Source organism: Eucyclogobius newberryi, unplaced genomic scaffold (genome assembly GCF_026437365.1).
Source record: "Eucyclogobius newberryi isolate DKJ021-1_F unplaced genomic scaffold, fEucNew1.0.hap1 SCAF_2, whole genome shotgun sequence".
Lineage (NCBI taxonomy): Eukaryota > Metazoa > Chordata > Actinopteri > Gobiiformes > Gobiidae > Eucyclogobius > Eucyclogobius newberryi.
The window spans coordinates 6,802,884-6,826,222 of NW_027315834.1; the positions used below are offsets into that span (position 1 = coordinate 6,802,884).

The window sequence follows — 23,339 nt, forward strand, 5'->3', positions numbered from 1 at the left end:
AGAACAACATTTGTGGCTGTGGTTTGTAGTTTAGAAGAAAATTGTGATTTCTTTTTTTCATATATATATTTTTTTCAGATTATGATTTACTGTACTTTTGGACTATACAAAGCTCCTGAATAAAAGCCGCACACACAATATTTATGGAAAAACTGCGCTACTAATTAGACAGATTTATCAGTGAATATGAGTTGGATTGTAATAAAACACAGTGTTTTAAAGTTTAACAAACAAAGAACACATCACAGCTGTCCCTACTGTCCCCTCTGTCCTTGATTACTCTGTGTGAGCTGATTTACTTGTGTCTGCTCCTGAGCTCGTACATATATTTGTACTAATGTTTTGTTGGTTTGTTTTCAGTTACATTCACTTATCCCTCCTTGTGTCTACTTTTCCTGCTACAAATACATTTCTGTAAAGACTAAATCATTATTTTGACTGGCTGATCTACCTCTGTAATTTATATTTTGTGAATCAATTTTCAGTGACACACAGCAGCTTGTTTGGCCTGCGGGAGGCTATGTTACGTTTCCTGTGAGAAGATAATAATTAGCTGCAGTGATGGCTACGAGAAAGACAGGAGCAGATAACAGGAGCAAGCAGAGGGTAAAGAGGTGGCAGCAAGCACATCATCAATGGGCCGTAATGGACAACAGACTAACCCTGGGCCACTTTGAACATAGGAAAATTTTTATCAAGGCGCCCAAAACTTTTCCGACTGCGACACTCAAAATTTGAGGTCGGACAGTGATTTTATGGCTTTTGCCGATACTAGTCAAGAAGAGAAAACAACCATTTAGATTCAAAGTTTTAAGTGCTACGCAAGGATCATTTTAGTAATATTTTGTCAAAGTGTGATATTACTTACTATTTATTGTTTCCATTTGTAATTTCTTTATACATGTTTTTTCATGATAGGGAAGTATAAGTACAAAATAAGAAGAATTACAATGATATTTAGGTGTTTCCTTGCATTTCAATTAGCCTCTAAAACTGTAATTACATCAGCATTGTGGCCACCTTTAGTGCAGTTGAAGTATATAGTTAAACACCCCCGTCTTGTTGATTGAAGAGAGAATAAAATGTTTGTTTTACTTGTATTTGAAGTAGAACTAGAGCAGTGCAATTTTAATCAAGATTATGTCATTTCTAATCTCCAATGAACATCTTGGGTCTTTTTGATACTGGGGAACGTAACATTGGAGAAAACCTTTCTAGCTCATTCCTAGCATCATTGAGTGTCCACAAATGTGCAATTTAAAATGAACGTTATTATTCTTATTTAGTAGTTTTCAATCTGACTGGACTGAGAAGCTACAAACGTACTGTACCTGAGCTAAATTGACCCTTCTAGTAGTAGTAGTTGTACAACAAATTTGGATAGCTTGAAAACTAACCTGATAGCATTTGACTATTATCAAAGCTACGTAATGAAGATCAATATTCTAAGTCAAAGTCACTTAAACTCAAGAAGAAATGTGTCTACTGCTGCAGTGAACACAACTCAACACAACAGATCTCTGTTGGACTGTTTATTTTATGAATTAACCTACTTAGATGTGACCACTCGATTCAAGGCTAAAAAAAAGTCATGCATTGTTAACCAGAAGAAGAAAAGTATTAGCATCATGGCAAGAATGTCCTCTCATGTACAATATTTAGGTGAGATAAATTTATATTTTTGAAAAGCATTGTAGACAATGAGCGGTTTACAGCACGGAGTTCAATAGTTTTATGGTGATTTATAATTGCTCCTTATTTGTTGGTTTGTTAGTACAGAATAAAACTGTTTATTTTTACAATGTTATTTTTTAGCTAATCCATGCTTGAATGAGGTGCGGGCATTTTATTATGTATTTTTTCATCACAAGAGAGCGGAGAGCAACATGTAGCTTCTTGATTTCCCTGGATGGACATTGTGTAAAGGAGAAATGTAGTGCCTTAGGTCGTGAAGGCATTTGGTTTTAAGAGCTTGTAAATTGTTGAACCATTATCAGGAATTTCCCTCAATTGCATTGTTCAAGTAAAACAAGAATTAGCCTAGGTTGAATGTCTCTCCCAGTATTATAATGTATCTCATGAGGCTTGGGTTTTCTATTGCAGTTACATGGATGGATCTCAGCAGTTTATTGGTTTAATCATTTTTGGTTTACACTTGTGGCTCTCAAACTTTTCACACGGAGAACCACCAGATCATTGATCACAAATTAATAACAGGACTATTGCAGGTCTAAATTAGGTCTAAAATAGGACTACATTGCCACAGAAATTCTAACTAAAATATTACTCAAAAAAGGGAAAAAAGTGGATAAAATGGACTCAGCCAAATACAAAAACTGAAGAGGTGCTGATAATTCCCTTAATTTAGACTTGATTTGGAAAAGCTTGACATGAGATGGTTCATAGATAAGTATTTTCTGTAACAGGTTTATGGTGTAAAGTGAACTAATGCAGGGTTTTCTTGTGAAAGTGTCCTCATATTTTAGTGTAAGGCCTAACTTGTGCCACTGGAGGACAAACCTGAGCTCTGTGCCTCTGAATGCATTATAATATCCTCAGCATGGACAAGGTCATCCCAATGTTAGAAACACTTATGCATTTATAACTGTGTCTATGCTTCCATCACAAGTGGGTAGACTAGCCAGAAATTGTACTCAAGTAAGCGTAGTCTTACTTCAAAATAATATTACTAGTAAAAGTACAAAGAAGTGGTCCAAGACATTTCTCTAGTTAGAGTAAAGGGCAAAAAATCATATTCAAAGGCTATGTACAATGAATTTAATATTGTCAACATTTACCTTTTGTCATTTGTAATTTTATTCACAGTGGGAAGAGAAACCACAACATTAACTCAAATTATGAGATTTGTTACTTAAACAACCCCCAAAATATATATTTTTTAAATTAATAAAAAAAAAAAAGGGAAATTCATGGTTACACTTATGTTTGCACATTTTCACATCCATTGTTTTTAGCAGTTATAATTGGTATTTGTACTCTCCAAAACATCAAAATGTGTTTTTTATTATCATAGAGGAGCTAAAATTGTATTATAATAGTTTCGTTATTTGGATAACTTGTTCCAAATATACTTCCTTATTAAACAAATGCTTCTTCCTAGAGATTTGAAACTATACACAGTTGTTGTCAACAAAATAAACAGCAACTACTGTGAATAGCATAATTACACAATGAAGTATGACTTAAGACCTTAACTAATTGACAATATACAGGTGAGACAAAAAAAAAATATTTTATTTATGTTTGGGCTTTTGTATACGTTCTGAAGCCATAGTGACAGTGTTCATATGCACATCTGCAGAAACTAGAAGGCCTCAGAATTCTAATGATGCATCAAACTTGCATGTGGGCTGTAAGATCTTTTAATAAGTGATTTCATTTGAGTATGTCTAACTATAGGCGAAATAGGTGTCTGTTAATACTCATTTTATGTATAAAATGCATTAAAGGTGCACTCCAGAACTGTTCTGGTGTTGGTGATTGAGGGGTGTACATCCCTGCCAGATTAGCTCTGTCCTAAGGGAGGAATTAAAACCTGACACTGCGCTGTCTTTGTTACCCGATGGCCCTATCTTGAATCGTTCTACCCCTAGTGTTCTCTTTTGCCTCTCTCCCACCGCTGATTACCACCAAATTGATTGGTGATTGAGGGATCTGCCGCCTTTTTCTCATCACCATTCTCTCAATTGAGCTGTTATTGTTTTCCCTTTTAACATTATTCAGTCATGTTTCGGTCACATTTTTGTGTTTCTTTCTCATATTGTGCAGCCCAACCCTGAACTTAAACAACCTGTCTTCTGACATTCAAACCAGGCCATACAAAATGTAAGCTGGAGTTTCCTCATGCAACACACTGCCAGCTCCATTGGCTGCGACAGTGTTATTTTCCAGTGCATTATGTTTTCAGCTGTCGTCAAAGCATTATATTCTAATACAACAGTGGCTGTCCTCCAAAGCAAATCCATCCATCCATCCATCTTCTGCCGCTTTATCTGGGGCCGGGTCGCGGGGGCAGCAGTCTGAGCAGGGACTCCCAGACTTCCTTCTCCCCAGACACTTCCTCTAACTCTTCCGGGGGGATCCCGAGGCGTTCCCAGGCCAGCCGAGAGACATAGTCTCTCCAGCGTGTCCTGGGTCTTCCCCGGGGCCTCTTCCCGGTGGGACATGCCTGAAACACCTCCCGAGGGAGGCGCCCAGGAGGCATCCGGAACAGATGCCCGAGCCACCTCAGCTGGCAACTCTCGACGTGGAGGAGCAGTGGCTCTACTCCGAGCTCCCCCCGTGTGGCCGAGCTCCTCACCTTATCTCTAAGGGAGCGCCCAGCCACACGGCGGAGGAAACTCATTTCAACCGCTTGTATCCGCGATCTTGTTCTTTCGGTCACTACCCAAAGCTCATGACCATAGGTGAGGGTAGGAACGTAGACCGACCGGTAAATAGAGAGCTTTGCCTTTCGGCTCAGCTCCCTCTTCACCACAACAGTCCGATGCAGCGACTGCATCACTGCAGCCGCTGCACCGATCCGCCTGTCGATCTCACGCTCCATCCTTCCCTCACTCGTGAACAAGACCCCGAGATACTTGAACTCCTCCACTTGGGGCAAGGACACCCCACCCACCTGGAGAGGGCAAGCCACCTTTTTCCGGTCGAGAACCATGGCCTCGGATTTGGAGGTGCTGATTCTCATCCCAGCCGCTTCACACTCGGCTGCAAACCGTCCCAGTGCATGTTGCAGGTCCGGGTTTGATGGAGCCATCAGGACAACATCGTCTGCAAACAGCAGAGATGAGATCCTGTGGTCCCCAAACCGGACACCCTCCGACCCCTGACTGCACCTAGAAATTCTGTCCATAAAAATTATGAACAGAACCGGTGACAAAGGGCAGCCCTGGCGGAGTCCAACATGCACTGGGAACAGGTCTGACTTACTGCCGGCAATGCGAACACAGCTCCTGCTCCGGTCATACAGGGACCGGACAGCCCTGAGCAAAGGGCCCCGGACCCCGTACTCCCGGAGCACCCCCCAAAGGACACCCCGAGGGACACGGTCGAAAGCCTTCTCCAGATCCACAAAGCACACGTGGACTGGTTGGGCAAACTCCCATGAACCCTCAAGCACCCGATGGAGGGTATAGAGCTGGTCCAGTGTTCCACGACCGGGACGAAAACCACTCTGCTCCTCCTGAATCCGAGGTTCGACTATCGGTCGGATTCTCCTCTCCAGTACCTTGGAATAGACCTTACCTGGGAGGCTGAGGAGTGTGATCCCTCTGTAGTTGGAACACACCCTCCGGTCCCCCTTCTTGAACAGAGGGACCACCACCCCGGTCTGCCAGTCCAGAGGCACGGTCCCCGAACGCCACGCGATGTTGCAGAGACGTGTCAACCAAGACAGTCCTACAACATCCAGATACTTTAGGTACTCAGGGCGGATCTCATCCACCCCCAGAGCCCTGCCACCGAGGAGTTTGCGAACAACCTCAGTGACTTCAGCTTGGGTGATGGATGAGCCAGCCTCCAAGTCCCGGTCTCTACTTCCTCTTCGGAAGACGTGACTGAGGGATTAAGGAGATCCTCAAAGTATTCCTTCCACCATCCGACGACATCCCCAGTCGAGGTCAGCAGGCCTCCACCCGCACCGTAAACGGTGTTGGTGAGACACTGCTTCCCCCTCCTGAGGCGCCGGACGGTTTGCCAGAATTTCTTTGGTGCCGACCGATAGTCCTCCTCCATGGCCTCCCCGAACTCCTCCCAGGCCCGGGTTTTTGCCTCTGCGACAGCATGAGCCGCGGCTCGCTTGACCTGCCGATACCCGTCGATGACCTCCGGAGACCTACAAGCCAGAGTGGCCTGATAGGCCTCCTTCTTCAGTCTGACGGCATCCCTTACTTCCGGTGTCCACCACCGGGTTCGGGAGTTGCCGCCACGACAGGCACCGGAGACCTTGCGACCACAGCTCCGAGCAGCCGCATCAACAATGGAGGCGGAGAACATGGTCCACTCGGACTCAATGTCCCCAGCCTCCCCCGGGACATGGGAGAAGCTCTCCCGGAGGTGCGAGTTGAATACCCTACTGACAGAGGGCTCCACTAGACGTTCCCAACAGACCCTCACAATGCGCTTGGGTCTGCCAAGTCTGTCCGGCTTCCTCCTCCGCCAGCGGATCCAAATCACCACCAGGTGGTGATCGGTTGACAACTCTGCCCCTCTCTTCACCCGAGTGTCCAAGACACGCGGCCGGAGGTCTGATGACACGACAACAAAGTCGATCATTGACCTCCGGCCTAGGGTGTCCTGGTGCCATGTGCACTGATGAACACCCTTGTGCTTGAACATGGTGTTCGTTATGGACAATCCGTGGCTAGCACAGAAGTCCAATAACTGAACACCGCTCGGGTTCAGATCGGGGAAGCCGTTCTTCCCGATCACCCCTCTCCAGGTGTCACTGTCATTGCCCACGTGGGCGTTGAAGTCCCCCAGTAGAACAACGGAGTCCCCGGTCGGTGCACTGTCCAGTACCCCTCCCAAGGACTCCAAGAAGGCCGGGTACTCTGCACTGCTGTTCGGCCCGTAGGCCGCCACAACAGTGAGAGACCTGTCCCCCACCCGAAGGCGGAGGGACGCGACCCTCTCGTTCACCGGGGTAAACTCCAACACATGGCGGCTGAGCTGAGGGGCTATCAGCAAGCCCACACCAGCCCGCCGCCTCTCCCCGCGGGCAACACCAGAGAAGTGGAGCGTCCAGCCCCTCTCGAGGAGATGGGTTCCAGAGCCCAAACTGTGCGTGGAGGTGAGGCCGACTATATCTAGTCGGTATCGCTCAACCTCCCGCACAAGCTCAGGCTCTTTCTCCCCCAGCGAGGTGACATTCCATGTCCCCAGAGTTAGTCTCTGTGTCTGGAGATCTGGTCGCCGAGGCCCCTGCCGTCGACTGCCGCCCAGATCTCTCTGCACCGGCCCCTTATGTATCCTCCTGCGGGTGGTGGGCCCACGGGAGGGCGGCCCCACGTCGCTCTTTCGGGCTGTGCCCGGCCGGGCCCCGTGGGGTAAGACCCGGCCACCAGGCGCTCGCCATGGAGCACCCATCCCAGGCCTGGCTCCAGGATGGGGCCCCGGTGACGCCGATCCGGGCGACGTAAACTGCCTTGTTCGTGTTGTCATCATAGTGGGCTTCTGAACCGATCTTTGTCTGACCCGTCACCTAGGACCTGTTTGCCTTGGGAGACCCTACCAGGGGCATGAAGCCCCCGACAACATAGCTCCCGGGATCATTCGGGCACTCAAACCCCTCCACCACGTTAAGGTGTCGGTTCAAGGAGAGCCAAAGCAAATCATGTTTGGGATTTGAATGCATGGAATTCAAACACAAATCCTCACCTCTGTCTTTTGATTAGAGCCTGTGACCAGTTAATCTCCGATATTTTAGGCTTGTAGGCTTACAATGCAAACAAACTAGTGGTGCTCTAAATTATATTCAAGTAGAAGGTGAATTCCGAAGGCACCTCATTATCATTTTTTAGGGGCATTATAAATAAGTAATGTCTACTTAGTCATATTCCTATTGGTAAACATTATTAATACTGTTATTTAATAATGAATAATAAACTATAAACACACAAATAAATACATAATAATAATACCTACCTATCGGTTTTCCTCATCTTATAACAATATTCGGACAACAATATTCAGACATTTTCACAAAGCATCAGGAATGTGCCAAAACATGCCTGAATGTCTCTGTTTGAGGTTCAAGTTTCGCTTGACAGGAATGGACCATAAAATGAACCACAAAAGTGCCAAAATATAATTTCCTCGTGGCGTGGGCAGCTGAGTAGTTCTCCCACATGTCAATCATTCCCTGCGTGCAACTGCACACCTGCAGACTCGTTCTGGCTCGTTCCCAGGATAGCAGCACGTTTCCCTGGCTGCGCATGTGTGGTTGATATGCCACTGTGTGTTTAGCAAGTGTACAGTACAAAAATGACGACAGACTGTGTTCAAGCTGGCTCAGAAGAGAAACTGCAGAGACAAAAGATGTGATGCGATCCGTCGCGCTAATAAACAAACGTACGTGTAGCATCGGGCCTGTTGCATGCTCATGCACGAGGTTTGATGGCAGACGGCCTCTTGGAAAGAACAGGGGGGTGGGGGGTGAGTGTGCACATGCGCATTTTAAAAAAAGGGACTGACAGTTGCTTGAGTTCTCAAATCGACGGAAAATCCTCTATTATTCCTTTAAGAGATAAACAGGACGTTTCTGTTTAACTTTCATTTCTGTTTAACTTTCAATTGATGATGCTCTCAATATTTGCATTTCTCTAAATCACGAATTGCAATATACACTTTTTGATATATTTCCCCACATTTAGTCCTGCCCATGTTTGAAATTGTGTCCCATCAAAATAAACGTCAGTGTCTTTCTGCAGATCTTAAGTGAGCACGTCTGTCAGTCTTTGTGTGGAGTGTGTGTGTTCAAGTAGCGTCTGTGGGATCTAAGGCCTGCAGGCACCATATGGTCTTAGTATGGCTCATAGACCTTTGTTCTCTTCCTTCTTTTCTCACTCTTTCGCCCCCTCTCTTTCATTTTCTCTCTCTCTCTCTCTCTCTCTCTCTCTCTCTCTCTCTCTCTCTCCCTCTCTATTGCTACATCTTTGATCAACGCTCCCTGCTGCGCCAATCTTCAACCTCTTCAGATGTGTTTTTTTCTTTCATTGGCTGCAAGATTTCAGTTTCCGTTCTTCAGCTTGAGACATGGATCTTGTCTGATTGTTAAAGGCTGTTTTATTATCAAGTTTGAATGTAATGTCTTATTTAGCTCTTATTTGATACAATGGCATTTGATTTTCTATAGGGCTTGTTGTGGAGCTTTCAAAGGTAATCATCTGGAAAAAAAAATGTTTTAATCCAGACATTTTGACTGCCATCCAGAAGGGCTAATCTTATAGGAAGGAGTTAAAGCCTGACACTGCTCTGTCTTTGTTACCTGATGGCCCTGTCTCGAATCGTTCTACCCCTACTGTTATCTGCTAGCCTCTCCCCCAACGCTGATTACCTCCATATTCTCAGGTCCTTATGTATACTATTGTGCTGTGTTAGCCTCCTCCTCACAGCTGTTAAGTGCCTGATTGGCCTTTGGCTGGCTTGAATAGTGTCGTGAACGGAAGGTAGATTATACCATAATCCTTTATTTCTATTCAAAGAAGAATTATCTCTTTTTTTAAAATGACCTTCTTCACACCTCTCTGGTTTGTGTCTTTAAAATGAAGATGGATGGTCGGTTTGTAAACCACTAACCTTTGGATTATTGTGCAAATGGTTGTGAAAGGTCAGACTGGACGACTCCTTCCCGCACAGGCAAGTTTTATCTTCGAGCCTACACTGCCTGCCACATGCTCTTGCCATGCCCATCATCTCTCAGGACCATCAACCGCCTTTACTTTGCCCTCGTCCAACCTTTACAGAGGGTTCATCAGTTTTCACTTTTTTAGACCTCTTTAGATTAACCATTGACAGTGTCTAGGCCAGGGGTGGGCAATTATTTTCCTCCAAGGGCCATATTAGAATCCAGGCAAGTAGCGGAGGGCCGGAGGGCCGCCATCATTGGTGTGAAAAAAAAAAAATCCCAAAAATTAAATATCAAATAAAATATAACTTTTCTGTCAAATATAGGCTATTTAATTGATTTCACGTCATATGTATTAAGGATATACGTGCAGACAGATGCCTGAGGGCAAAAAAGAAAAAATCGCGGGCCGTAGTTTGCCCACTCCTGGTCTAGGCCAATGCATCGCTCATCATCCACGCCGAAGCAATGTTATTATCTTTGTCTTTTGTCTCCTTTGTGTCTGGCCAGACTGAAATTAGCAACTGCTAAATAAAGTTTTCTGGATTTAGAAGATAAATAGCACAATGTTGGAAATGTTCAATTTAATTGTGTTTTACTGGTTTATTATTTCACAAGATTTTCAAAGTCACATTTCAGACCTGTCATTGTGCATGTACAAATATAAATGTATAAAAATAGAGCCTAATAATACCCTGGTTATGTGGATGGCTTTGGTTGAGGTGGGTGTGGGTGCTCCCGCAGATTGTGCACCCCTCTTATTTAATGTCCTTGGTGTTTTGTGGAGGCTCCCTGCCAGGCACCCCCAGAACAATAATCTTTCTTCAGCAGGAAGCCTCACATATATATTACTGTCTGAATTACCAAGTGTCTTATGGTACACAACATTACAGGAAATATAAGCAGCTGATTGTTAGCCCTCTTATATTTGCTTTTTAGCTGAAGAGTGAGAAGTGTGGACTTTACTGTAATCCCCAAAACCCACACACTGTACTGTTGCTAGGCCACTGAATCACAGTGCTGTGTTTTTGTTTGGAGCGTAGTGTGTTCAGGAGGACCAGGAGTAACAGTTGTGTGAGAAGTTGTGAAGCGCAGATGGAATAACAAGAGAAAAGTACAAAGGGCCTGAAAGGTAAAGACTCAGTAGGTGTATTCTCCAGGCACACGGCTGCACAGGCTGCTGCCCATGATCAGACACTACAGTCAGTGTGGCATTTAACTGGTGGCATGTGGCTCAGCACGCTCAGCCTGACCCCCCCCCCAACCCTCTCAGTGGACTGTGTGGAGCAAAGCATGCTGGGCATGCTAACATTAGCAGCTGTCAAAACAGACCGTCGCTTGCCTCCATGCAGTTTGGAATATGATAAATAAAACAGAGCACCCAGAATAAAACAATGTCTCCTCGTACTATCTATTGTTCTATAACTCACCATTAGTGAACGAGGAGAGGGCGCTGCCCCGCAGTGGGTGCATGAGGTGGGGCATGACACACAGCATACAGCCTCCTCTACAGAGGGCTGTTCAACGTCAGGCTGCCATGTCTGCAGCCCATCCCGAGCAAACACCTGAAGATAGAGAAACAGAGACACATTCAGACCATGTGTTTCAGGCATTAAATGCCTGTTTCAATAAAACTGTACGTAGCATATGTCAAATTTGCGTTTTTTGTTTTTTATAGTCATAAATAATACATGTGTGTCTTTGGTAACTGACACAATCAGTTTGCCGCTCTCACAGTCAGACCCCCCTCTGCTGCTGTCTGCCTCTGACACAGAGTGATCAAAGACAAAACCACAGGACTGAACCAGAGTGGCTGACAGAAGACACATCCTCACTGCATCAAAAAAACCTGCATCACTGCGACTATATATATTTTATAACATCTATAGTATATTTTACAATGACATATTTTAACATTTATAATGGAGTAGAAAACATCAGAGTAAGTTGACTTATGAGGTATGCCATTATGCTGTGGGACAGGTTATATTTAATTTTCTTTTTACACCTTTTGAATTTTATCAGCTGTTATTATCCTCTAGTTAAAGTTGAAGTCTTTCTCCCTATGGGGTAATCAGTGTCTTTTCCAACAGCACATTGATCCTTTCCAAGTGTCATAAAAAGCTAATCATGGCCTATTAACCAGTCAATTCATCATAATGTTGAATGCTCAGCTGTTATTTGGAGGGTTTGGGCCCTTGGGCTTTGAACGGGTGGGAAGTAAAGGTGAGTGGGAAGTAAAGGTGATTGTTTTGATTGTATTCATTAGATATTCATACACTAGGATTATGTAAATGTGAGTTAATGATTTGCATCTTAAGCAAAAACATAGCATGAGATGAGCAGAGAAAAATGCTCAGAGTAAAGATGGAGTCAAAGACAGTGATGAAGCCCTACAAATTGGCTGCGTGTCAGTGGGATCTTTACGAGCGGTTATATACAGCCAAGAGCAAAGAGAAGCGAGAAATGGAGGGATAGAGAAATAAGGCAGATAGTGGTGGAATTGGTGAGGAGTCATGTAAATCTAAACTAGGTGCTGCAATGATAAAGATTTAGTGATGTTAAGTCCCAGTTTCTTTCAGTCTCCTTTTGCCAACACACTTGCTAACCAATCATTGTTCATTGTAAACCACAATATTGAGTTAAAACAGCTTTATAATGGAAACAGATTGAATGATTTTCTGTTAAAAACTTCAGAACCGTCTCTTCATTGTGACAATCTGTGTACTTTCCATGTAGTAGGTGTTTTTATTGTGGAATATGGCGACATGACATTTTTTAACCCTACATGTATGACTATGTATGACATTATTTTTTTTCAATCATCTCTAGTAAGTGGGATGGGTGAAAATGGCAATTTCCTGACCACTTTATTGCAGTACAATGAAGCAATCAAAATACAACTCTGAGTAAGTTAATGAAGAGGAAACACTGTTATACTGGTTTAAAGCTCATTCAAAAATGACATAATATACCACATTGCCAAAAGGACCTTAGTTTAAGAGATGTTATTGCCCTGCCTAGAAAGCTCCACATCATGCATCATCATCTCCATGGAGGCAAGCAGGTGGCCCCATAAATTGCAGGTCAGATTTGCGGAGTGGCGACCATGTTCACAGAAAGAATACATGTTTTTAATGTACTTTTAAACTCTCGTAACAAAATAAATGCTCAATATATGTTTTAACCTTTAAAATAAGTACAAATTCTGGGTAAATCTTAAAGTCTAGATCTAAATGCATTACAGCTGTAAAGATGTATGGCTCTTTACATGAATTGTAATGAGTAAAGTCAATTTAGTGTTCTGCAAACTTAAATTAGGACCTTTTAAGAAAGTCATTGTCATTTACTGCTCCCCTTGCTCTTATGTTACGCGCAAACGCAATAACTTAATCTTGGCCTGGAACACTGAATTATATACCTTGCGTTTGACTTCTTGTGGGTCTATTAGTTGTCATGTAAAATTCATAAATCAGAATAAGGTGAGAGATTGCTTGTCTAAGGGCTTCATAAACAAGTGCAAGGGTTGGAACATTAGCATTCCCCGCCATGCCCAGCTGAGTGGTGCGGACGTGTCGGGTATGTGCGTGCGTCGTTCCCAGCGGTGCTATTTGTTTTATCATTATTCCTATTAGCATCTGCTGCTGCCCTGAGCCGCCGTACACAAAGCACCTGTCAGTCTGCACATTACGGGCCGCTTCTTTTATCCACCAGTGTACACGTCTTCTCGAGTTCACCTCTCCCTTAGTCTGTCAGTGTCTGCCTGCACGGTGACCTTCATGGTTTAATACTCGGCCCAATCCTTTTTTGCGCCTTTCCTTCACAGAGAAAGAAAAAAACATGCTACAAAAATAGAATGAATTACTAAATATTTACTTTTGGGCTGAACAATTTTGGAAAGAAAAGTCTATGTATTTTTTATTGTGTTTGTAGCATGAACTAATACAACAATCACATGCATTTCAGAACCTGGCCTGATTTATGATTTGCTATTACTAACACAGGAGACAAATGTTGCTTTTTAGGTAGTATTGAGATTTAACTTAAGTAGATCCTCATCATTTGATATCTTGTTCATTTTAAACTGCGACATTGATCTAAAAAGGCTTAATAATAAAACCAGATTCATTGACTTCCTGTTCTGTTGAAATAATCACAACTAAGTTCAGGGATGTGGGCAGGGATAGGGGGTAGGTGAAAATGTGAAATTTTGCGAGCAGTCTCAATTGCTCGACAATTCAGGATTACGCAAACATGAGTAGGACAGATAGATTTACTGCATTGTATTAAAACCCGATTAGTTTGGACTCTACTGGGAAATTTAAGTTGTTCTTTAGCAAACGCACAGACATCATTTTGGGTAAAGCTGACCCTTAAGACATATAAAGAAATTGTTTGTTTCGGGAGAGAAAACTGGATATTTTCTCTCAAACTACTTTTATTGATTACCAATAGCTGAGATAAGCTTGTTTGTCACACATCTCTGAATTCATTTGTGCAGTGCAATGGTTTGCTGGGTAAGTTTCTAGGCAGAACTGAAATAATCCCCCTGACCTACATTCTTCATGCGTGGATAAGGATACAGTAGAAGATGATTGTATTTACGTTGGTGTGCTTGCTTGTTTTATTGGAGGAAAACAATGGGAAATGCCTATAATTGTAAATAATGATATTATAATGTTTTGTGAATAATCATTTTTAATCAGACTTTGATATTACAGAAACATTATTATGCCATATTATGTTTTTTTCTGGTACATTGTATTGAACTATCAGGTATTGTATATCCTTTTACATTTTGTTCATTGTAAACCGCAATATTGATCTAAAACGACTTCATTGACTTCCCGCCCAAAACTGCCGCCCCCTCTACAGTGGCATTTCACTCTAACAAGCAGCTGATTGTTATTTACATGTTTATATTTTTGAAAAGTGTCTAAGTGACATTTAAGAGTCCACTAGTGTCGCTCAGAGTTTTCTGTTTTCAAATAATCACAACTAAGTACAGGGAAGTGGGATAGAGGGTAGGTGAAAACAGGAATTTCTTCAGTTTCCGAACAATACAGGATTACTCAAACATGCAGGGATCAATCAACAACTTTGAGTAAAATAATGATAAAACCTCCAAAATATGGCATTACACTCATTTACCTTGCACACTCAATTAATATATATATATTTTTTTATCTTTGCAAAAATATATATGTTCAGAAAAACAAAATCAAACATGCATTCTATTCTTTCTGAAATTTTCCATAGTCTGACCTTAAAGTCAACTAATAAAAGCTACACATGATAAATATTGAGCCCCAAAAAATATTGTTCTAGCTTTCATCTACTGAACATTAATTCGATATAGTAATTACCCTAAACCCTTAGCGCAGTAGTCTGATGTCATAAAGTACTGGTTTTGAAATGTTAATGGCGAAAAACAAAACTGTTTCATGAGAAACCTGAGATAATGCAGCTTTAGATTTCGGGTTGTCTAAAAGTTCACTGCTCCTCCTGTGTTTGAATGTGGAATGGGTGGTCTGAGTCTGTCCACACTGTCAGGTCAATTCTTGGGGACATCGCAGTAGTCGCCGTTCACCCATGTGTTAATACGGAGTTCAAAGAGCTAACAGCATGTAGCAGAATCCACTGGCACCTTTACCTTGACCTTTTCCCCCCTCTCAGCTTTCCATCCTTCATCCGTTTGAAGGATAAGATTTGCCTGCCGTTTTCAGGAAGTCATTTCTTTTTTATTTGTTATTTACAAATGTCAAAACTGAACAATTGAACAAATCTGCGAGTGATGCGGTTCTGGTAGTGTTTATTTAAAATATTGTAAGACTAAATTAATCATGCTGAAATAAAATGTTAGATCCAAATTGCTAAAGGCTTTATTGTGCTCAAAAACGCTTGAAAAAACAACAGTTAGATTACATGTATATTGGTTTTATCCCAAGCGTATAGACTTGTTAGAATACTATATCAGAATGTTCAAAATGGAGGCGACTGGAGATGAAATGTAGTCGACCATAACACGTTTTCAATTATTAACTGACATCAGATCTAAATGCTGATGGGTTTAAGTCTTTACAAAAACAAAACCATTTTGCATAATCAGGATAGAATGTCAGCTATAGTTTGCTTTTCTCTGACAAAGTAATGAAAAAATACAAATTTTCTACTCTCAAAACTTCACAAATTGTATAATTTGTGGTAAAGTATGTCATATATTTAGATACAATGATTAACTGTAGGTTCAACAGTTATCAGTTTAATAAAAAATAATAATGTGACACAAAAAAATGAGTGATTTTCATTTGCTAAAACCACCTTGATTTTTCTCTCTCTCTTTTTTTTTTTTTTTTTTTTAAATACCGGTAGTTTGAAATGGATGACATACTGTTAGCTGTACATGATGCTTTCACTTAAAATATACCGGTAAACATTTTATACCAAAACAATCCACAATTCCAAAAGAAAATGTCTTCTTCAAACCACAATGGCGATTATTTGCCTACGAGTGTTGTAGCACCCGTGCCTGCACTAGCAATGCAAGTTTGCAAACAAAGGCTCCCTTCAAATTAATTTTTAATGACTCCCTCACGCAGATAGGGCAGAAGTTACGGCTCCACGGCGCAAAACAGGAACAGGAGCGTACCTAAGCACCCTCTCACAGCGTGAGTGATGACAGGCCCCCAGTGCAAAAAAATGTCCAGATACAATTACGCATTTTACACGCAGCGAGTGAACAAACATCATCCAACCATGTATGGAGCCAAAGCCTGGATTATTTGAGCAATCCAGGCTCATCAAAACCTCTGTCCCAACGTGGCTTTACAGAGTTGGCTCTGAGTTGCCATAGTAACAGGCACACAGGTGTACCCTGGTCACGACTAGGTTAACTCTCAAGATGTTTTTGCTGAGATCGTTTCAATCATACGTTTTCACACCTGTGTTAAATCACTCGTTCAAATAAAGTTTAAAAATGACTTTATTCTCGTGGCGCCTGAGACATGCTCCTGCACTGGAAAGACGAGTCTGTGAATGCTGCACTCTGCGAACAGGCACAAATAATAAAAACGCCTAGAGCAGGGGTCACTAATTTCACCGAGGTCCAGTTTGAGAAAATGTCCACAAGTCGAGATCCGGAACACAGCATTCACAGCATGCTGCCACTTTAATATTACAATATATATTGTTATATGATAACATACCGTAGGTAAAGAGTGTTATAATGGGCATAGTTATTTGTCACAATTATTTTTTATATCAACTAGTCTAATGACGGTTTTAAAATAAATGAGGGTTTCTCATTTAAAAGTTGAATATAAAGCTGACATGTGCTCATCAGAACATCCCACTCTGGACTCAGAACAGAGTTTGCACTGCACAAAACAGCGCAGCGATATATAACCTTTATTTATACAGGGAGCAAGAGCGCCCTGTCAGCACATTTGCACAATTACAAATTAAACAAACAAACACAAGATATACAGATGCCAATACAAAATCTAATCAAATGCAAACAATGCAGCAATGTTATTGGCATATTGGCGTTATATGCAAAAACCTTTACGTTCTTCTCGCTGCCCTAAAGAGCAGAAGAGTTAAGTGTTTTAAAGTGAACTCTCTCGTCAGTCAGCTTCTTTCTTATTTAGTGAGAATAAAACTGACATCAGACTGATCTTCCATGATGTAAAAGCTTTCTCACGGCGTGCTGTGATCTAATGGACGGTGATACGCGGGGGCATTGGGCACGCAGGCTCGTGGGGCGGGTCGGGCTCCTGTGTGTTTGGACAGAGGGAGAGAGAGAGGGGACGCAAAGGAAAGACGTGAAGACGTTCACTCCAAAGTTTTGTGTCTGCGGTTCGGGTCCGGATGGGACTGCGCTTGGGTCCGGATCAGGACGGAGGCCGGTGACCAGGGGCCGAGAGTCTGCATTATTTTATTAAACTAGATCTCTACCAAGGTTTTTACCATATTGATTAAAGTTAAATTAATGTAATAGCTCTTTATCAATACAATGTTTTAACATTAATAAAGTGTGTATTTTATGCTGTGGCTGTTGGTGTGAGGTTAAAGCCGTGGAGCCGTTCTATTGCTTTTGCACAGACACAGACCCTGGTTTAGAGCTGGACTCTTACATGCGCATCCACCGCAGAAAGACAAAACCCTAAGGCTACCGTGCATCGAGAAATTGTCTGGCAACTTTATTTTTAAGTTGCACTAAACATGCTGCGAACGGGAGGGGGAGAGAGCGAACGGAACCCGTGTAGTCAGTCAGATACTAGTAAGCCACTGTAGCACAAGATTTTTTCAAATTCAAAAAATCTAATATTTCCTTTTGAAGTTGTTAATTACTAATTACTAAAATTCTAATTTCTCATCATTCTGAAACTCATGGACAAGCCTAAGAATGTCAGAAAATATGAAAAATCAGGAGGGTTCTGGCAAATGAAAACTCAGTGTTACGCAAACATGTATTATGAAGGCTACAATACTGTATTAAGAAGCAAACTAACTTACATTTCTACTTTGGAAATTCTTTTCTGGAGAGACTCCTCACACCTGACTGAGCGACAGATACGTGGAGGAAAGGCACTTAGCTGAAAACTGAAAAACTCCCCCACACTCTCTCATTCTTCATTTACTATCAGAGCCTTTCATCAGGACCTGATGAAGGTCAGAGGGACCGAAATGTCATGTTAATGAATGAATAAAGAGTGAGATTATGTGCGGGAGTTTACTTTGGAAATACAAAAGAGTAACTCATTTATGTAAAAAAAAAAAAAAAACATTAAAAAGTAGATCTGATGTCAGGTATTTATTGAAAGTGTTTTATGGTTTTCTTTTATTTAAGCTACAATGTTGCTAATCATTTCTAAAACATAACCATGCACCAGGAAGGGTTCGGAGCTAGTCAGACAGTTTGCCATGTTGGGTATTGACTAAGATGCACTGTCACATTTCTGGTGGGCAGTAATTGAGTTTTGCCTGGAATGTTCCACAGTGTGACAATAATCTTATCAAGCTTTTATTCAAACATAGGTGGTTTTTATCACTAAACAAATGAAAATGGAGATGGATAAGTTTAATGTGATATTGTGGAACATTTCAGGCATCACATAATGTTGATGGAGGCAAGCAGGTTACGGAATTTACAAAGTGTTTTTGTTTGTATTGCAAATTTATTTTCATAGTTTATTATTCAGCTACCTCTTCTTTCTACAGCATATATAACCATGTACTGAGGATACTAAGCTACGTCAGATATCAAGTTATTAGCTAAAATGTTAGTTAGTAAATGAAGCCTTTCCGTTTACAGCTACATCTTATTATTTCTTTAATCTTTTCTTTTGTATGTAAGTAGAAAAAAAAAGCAAAATACACTATTAAAAGGCATATATACATAGCATTTATAAATGTTTATTAATCATATTCTATGTATATAGGCTCCATTATAAAGTGTTGTTGTCAGCTACCATTTTTTGCTATACATTTAGTTTAGTAACAAAAAGAAAGCGAAATGTACATATTTTATTTGTTAGTAGTTCCACAATGCTGCGACAGGAACTTTATTTACACAACATGGACAGAAAATAAAACTATATTTAGGTTTTTTTCAGGATGAAAGTTGAGATGAGTTGACAGGACAATGTTTTGTTGTTGTTTTTTGCATTTTATATTTTAGTTTTGTGATTTATTTTGCATTTGTTAATGTCTGCAGTGTTGATTTCTGAACCCTTTGCGTCAGAGTTTTGTGCACACAGTACAAAGCCTTTAATGTGTGTACTAAATTAAGCTTATCTTAATCAAGCTGATGAATCGGCTTTTAATTATGTAAAATCTGTTATGAAATTGTATAATTTCAGGTAGCACATAATTTGGCTAGACTGTAAGAAGATATATACTATCCTCAATTTATTGTTAAGGTAGAAATGGAGCAGCGTAATAAAATGTGCATTAATTATTAGAAATAGGGGTAAAAGTAAAAAGTATGTAAATTATACAAATCAATCACATGGCTTTATTGTTTTTAAATGCAACCATGTAAATGATTATGCAAACTGGATTATATTTTCTCCTAAATATCAGATATCTCAGTCTCAAATGTAAAGTAATTCACTTCTTATAGGTAAAACAATAGGCAACACGTCTATCAACTTATATAATGGCCATAGTATCATGAGTCTTCTATTCACTGAAACGAAACCTACATGAATTAGTAAGAAGCTTTTGCCTTCTCCCACTGTCACCTCAAAAACCACTTCCAAAACAAACACTGCTATGAAGGCACTTGTTGTATGGACTCAGGAACTCAAAATAGTCAGTCTCACCATAACAAAAATATAGCATTATTCAAAATCTTAGCAGGAAATTAACCTAACTTTCTTTCCTTGCATCATATTTCCTGTAATTTATTGAAACATTGACTCACCTTTTTGTACCAATAGCTCTAATAGTCTTATAGCATTCTGCTTTCAGCCATTCCTCAAAAAAATTTCAAAAAAAAATCTCTGTATTGCTCGAAATCTGACACATCTTCACCGAGATAAATCCATACATTGAAGAATCCAGCGCTCAGATGAATACTGTGAGAATAATCCTTTCCAGCGATCCCTTTCGTCTGTTGAAACCCACCAATGAATTGTACGAACGCTGGGATTTTGTCTTAAAGAAATGAGAGATTGTTGAAAAAAAGGAGGTGAACATAGGCTTATGGATGCACAACTGGAGAGATGGTTAATCCTTGCTTTCTGATCTAGTCGCTTGTACCAACAATACGTCCGTCTAGTGCGCTGCTTCTGCCATGAAAGCGTGTGTGTGTTTGAGAGCGAGACGGAGAAAGCGAGAGAGAAAGAGAGAGAGAGAAAGAGAGAGAGAGAGAAAGAGAAGCCTTGCTGTCGTCACGCGCTCCCCTAGTATGTGTATGTGTGGTTTTTGATTCCATCTTCGGCAGCACACGCGCCCGGAGTGTGTCCACCCGACCATGCAAGTACACTTTGGACGAAGAAAGCTGCATGCTGCCTTTAGTTTACGCTTGTCTATCCTCCCTTCCCTCCCTGTGTCAATGTGCAGCCATGTGTGAAGCAGGCAGAATATACATACGTCTTGTCAAATATAGTGCTGGAGGGTCTGTTTCTATGTGACACAACAAAAGGGGGGAGGAATTGTGAAGGAAATTGGAGCGATGTTGAGTAATCAGATAACGTTTCGGTGTGGAAAAGGTAGAGTGAGTGAGAAAGGGAGAGAGGTATGGGAGGATCAGCTGATAAGCAGAAGAATCTCCATCCGCCACCTGGGCTTTTCTCTTGTGTTTTTTCCAACTCACGTCTTCCTCGATTTCCATTTCAATTCGGCTGCTCCCAGTAGAGACTGGCATTTTCTGGTGCGCATGAGGAGTGTGTCTGTGCAGATTGTTTCTGCGTGTGCGTATCTTTCTTTGTTTCCTTTTAGTTACTTTTTTCTATGTGTTTGTGCAATTAGTTTGTTATGGAGCTAATGAAGCATGCAGTTTAGAGCAGAGTTCAGGCTTAAGCCAAATAAATTGACAGAATTATTTATTTATTTATTTTTTTGCGTAAAGCATGGTGTTTGCTGCCGGTTGTTTTGGTCTTGTAAGATTTATCTGTGGTACACTACAAGTCTTGAAGAATGAAAAGTTTCAGACAATCAGTCATGGCTACGACCAGTGCCACTGCTAGCCATTTGGGTGCCCTAAGCAGAAATGCTCAGTGGTTCCCCCAACCCACTTTGAACGTGTTAATAATGCGTAGGGGTTTGATGTCTGTAATACAACCTTAAATGGCACTTTAAGGTTGTATTACAGACATCAAACCCCTACGCATTATTTACTCATTCAAAGTGGGTTATTTATTTATAAATATTGGGGTCTGGGGCCCTCAACCAAAAAGCATTTTAGACATTTGGGTGGCAGTAGGTCAGTGGTAGAGAGCTTGTCTTCTGATCTGAAGGGCAGCGGTTTGAATCCCACATTAACATCCTGTTAGAGCGGTCAGATCCACTGATGTTGGATTGGCGGTGCGATTGCAGCTATCTCAGGTGAATACTGCGGCAGCTGCAAAGACTCCGCGATATAAGCATTGAGTGCCTTGAAGGTAGAAAAGCACTATGTAAATGTGATTTTTTTACGATTTAAGAAGTTGAACCCCTTTGGCTCACTCTTGTTTCTTTTTTTTTTTTTTTTTGCAGTTTCTAATTGAATAGGCCAGTTTTCATCATCTATAGACCGCTTTACTTGTAGAATATATATGTGTTCCCAGCTTTGCCCCTGATCTCTTTCTGTTTAAACTTAACTTGAATTTGTGGAGCTGCCCGTGCGCATCTCACTCTAGGAGATTAAAAAAGCGGTGACACTCGTTAGTTTTGAATTGATAAAAAACTAAAGAAAGAGTAGGCCTATTCGAGTCTCTCAGTTTAATTGCAAAAGGAATTGTACAGCTGATGCACAAATAGCCCACTGTGTCATTGATGCCCTACGCACTGCGCATTATGTGCATAACCGGAGCGGCAGCACTGCTACGACCAAAGTTTGTAAGTGAACATCAGGCTCTGCATGTTTTCGCATTTGTTAGTAAAGGAAATGGGGAGCTACAGATTCTGCAGTTACTTTGCGGATAGCTTGTGTTTACTGATGGTCACTAGTTTGTGTTTACTGGTGATCGCATGTTTGTGTTTACTGTTGGTCACATGTTTGTGTTTACTGCTGGTCACATGTTTGTGTTTACTGGTGATCGCATGTTTGTGTTTACTGATGGTCACTAGTTTGTGTTTACTGGTGATCGCATGTTTGTGTTTACTGTTGGTCACATGTTTGTGTTTACTGGTGATCGCATGTTTGTGTTTACTGTTGGTCACATGTTTGTGTTTACTGGTGGTCGCATGTTTGTGTTTACTGTTGGTCACATGTTTGTGTTTACTGGTGGTCGCATGTTTGTGTTTACTGTTGGTCACATGTTTGTGTTTACTGGTGGTCGCATGTTTGTGTTTACTGTGGTCACATGTTTGTGTTTACTGTTGGTCACATGTTTGTGTTTACTCCGGTCACATGTTTGTGTTTACTTTTGGTCAAACAAAAAGTACATTTTGCATAATATTTGTTCTTTAAGATTTGTCTATTTTACAGAGTTGCACTGACTACATATGCATTTTCTGAAACTTTGACGTGATTACAATACTTGATCCCTCACTATAACCACATACACATTGAAAGTAGACCTCGAGAGAATATGTAAACCTGTGCATTTTACTTACAATTAAGATCCTGAAACTATGTTATGGGTGGTGAGAAATCCATTGTTAATTTACCAAGGTGGTGGGAAATTGATGCTGGCCATAGTGCGGTGTGTTTGTTTGCACACAGCATAATTACTTGGCCCCTGTTCATGTGCTGAATCATAGGCGACAGACACACACTTTGTGGATCGCGTTCTTAATGAGCATGTGACATATTTGGCACAGCTCGGTCAAAAGGAAATTGGCAGCGTCCACAAGGAAACCACTTTTTCACTGACCAAGAGCTTTCTCGTGAGTCATGTGGCATTTCAGATGATGTATGAGATGTAGACTGTCCGTCCTGCGATAGCGACCATTGACTATGCTACTCCCTTTAAAGGAGACGTATTATGCTTTTTCCGGTATTTAGTATTGAACTATAACAGTAGACCATTATTTTACATTTAGTTCATTGTAAACTGCAGTATTGATCTAAAACGGCTTAGTAACAGAAACAGGTTCAGTGGGCATGTTTTTTTTAGAAAATGTTCGCAACTTCCAGATCAGAATCAGAATCAGAAAAGGTTTATTGCCATTGCTAATTAACAGAATTCACAAACATAGGAACTTGTTTTGGTGATACAGTGCAACATAAAACAATGAACAATGATAAAACAACCTCTATAAACTCAAAAAGAAAAACAAGATGCTGACAGACATAATAATGCCACAAATAAATGTTTCT

General features: G+C 41.2%; 2 protein-coding genes across 3 annotated transcripts in view; one reads left to right on the forward strand and one right to left on the reverse strand.

Annotated features, from left to right (window-relative positions):
* lrtm2a (leucine-rich repeats and transmembrane domains 2a) overlaps nt 1-20,191 on the reverse strand; it is a 39,176-nt gene extending 18,985 nt beyond the window's left edge. The window contains exons 1-2 of the mRNA XM_072455207.1: nt 19,797-20,191; nt 10,798-10,932 (exon numbers count right to left, since the gene is read on the reverse strand). Coding sequence (XP_072311308.1) covers nt 10,798-10,864 — 67 coding nt within the window. The 5' untranslated portion in view covers nt 10,865-10,932; nt 19,797-20,191. The remainder of the gene's footprint in view (nt 1-10,797; nt 10,933-19,796) is intronic.
* Nucleotides 1-23,339, forward strand: part of cacna2d4a (calcium channel, voltage-dependent, alpha 2/delta subunit 4a) — a 162,433-nt gene that overhangs the window by 78,146 nt on the left and 60,948 nt on the right. The window lies entirely within an intron of this gene.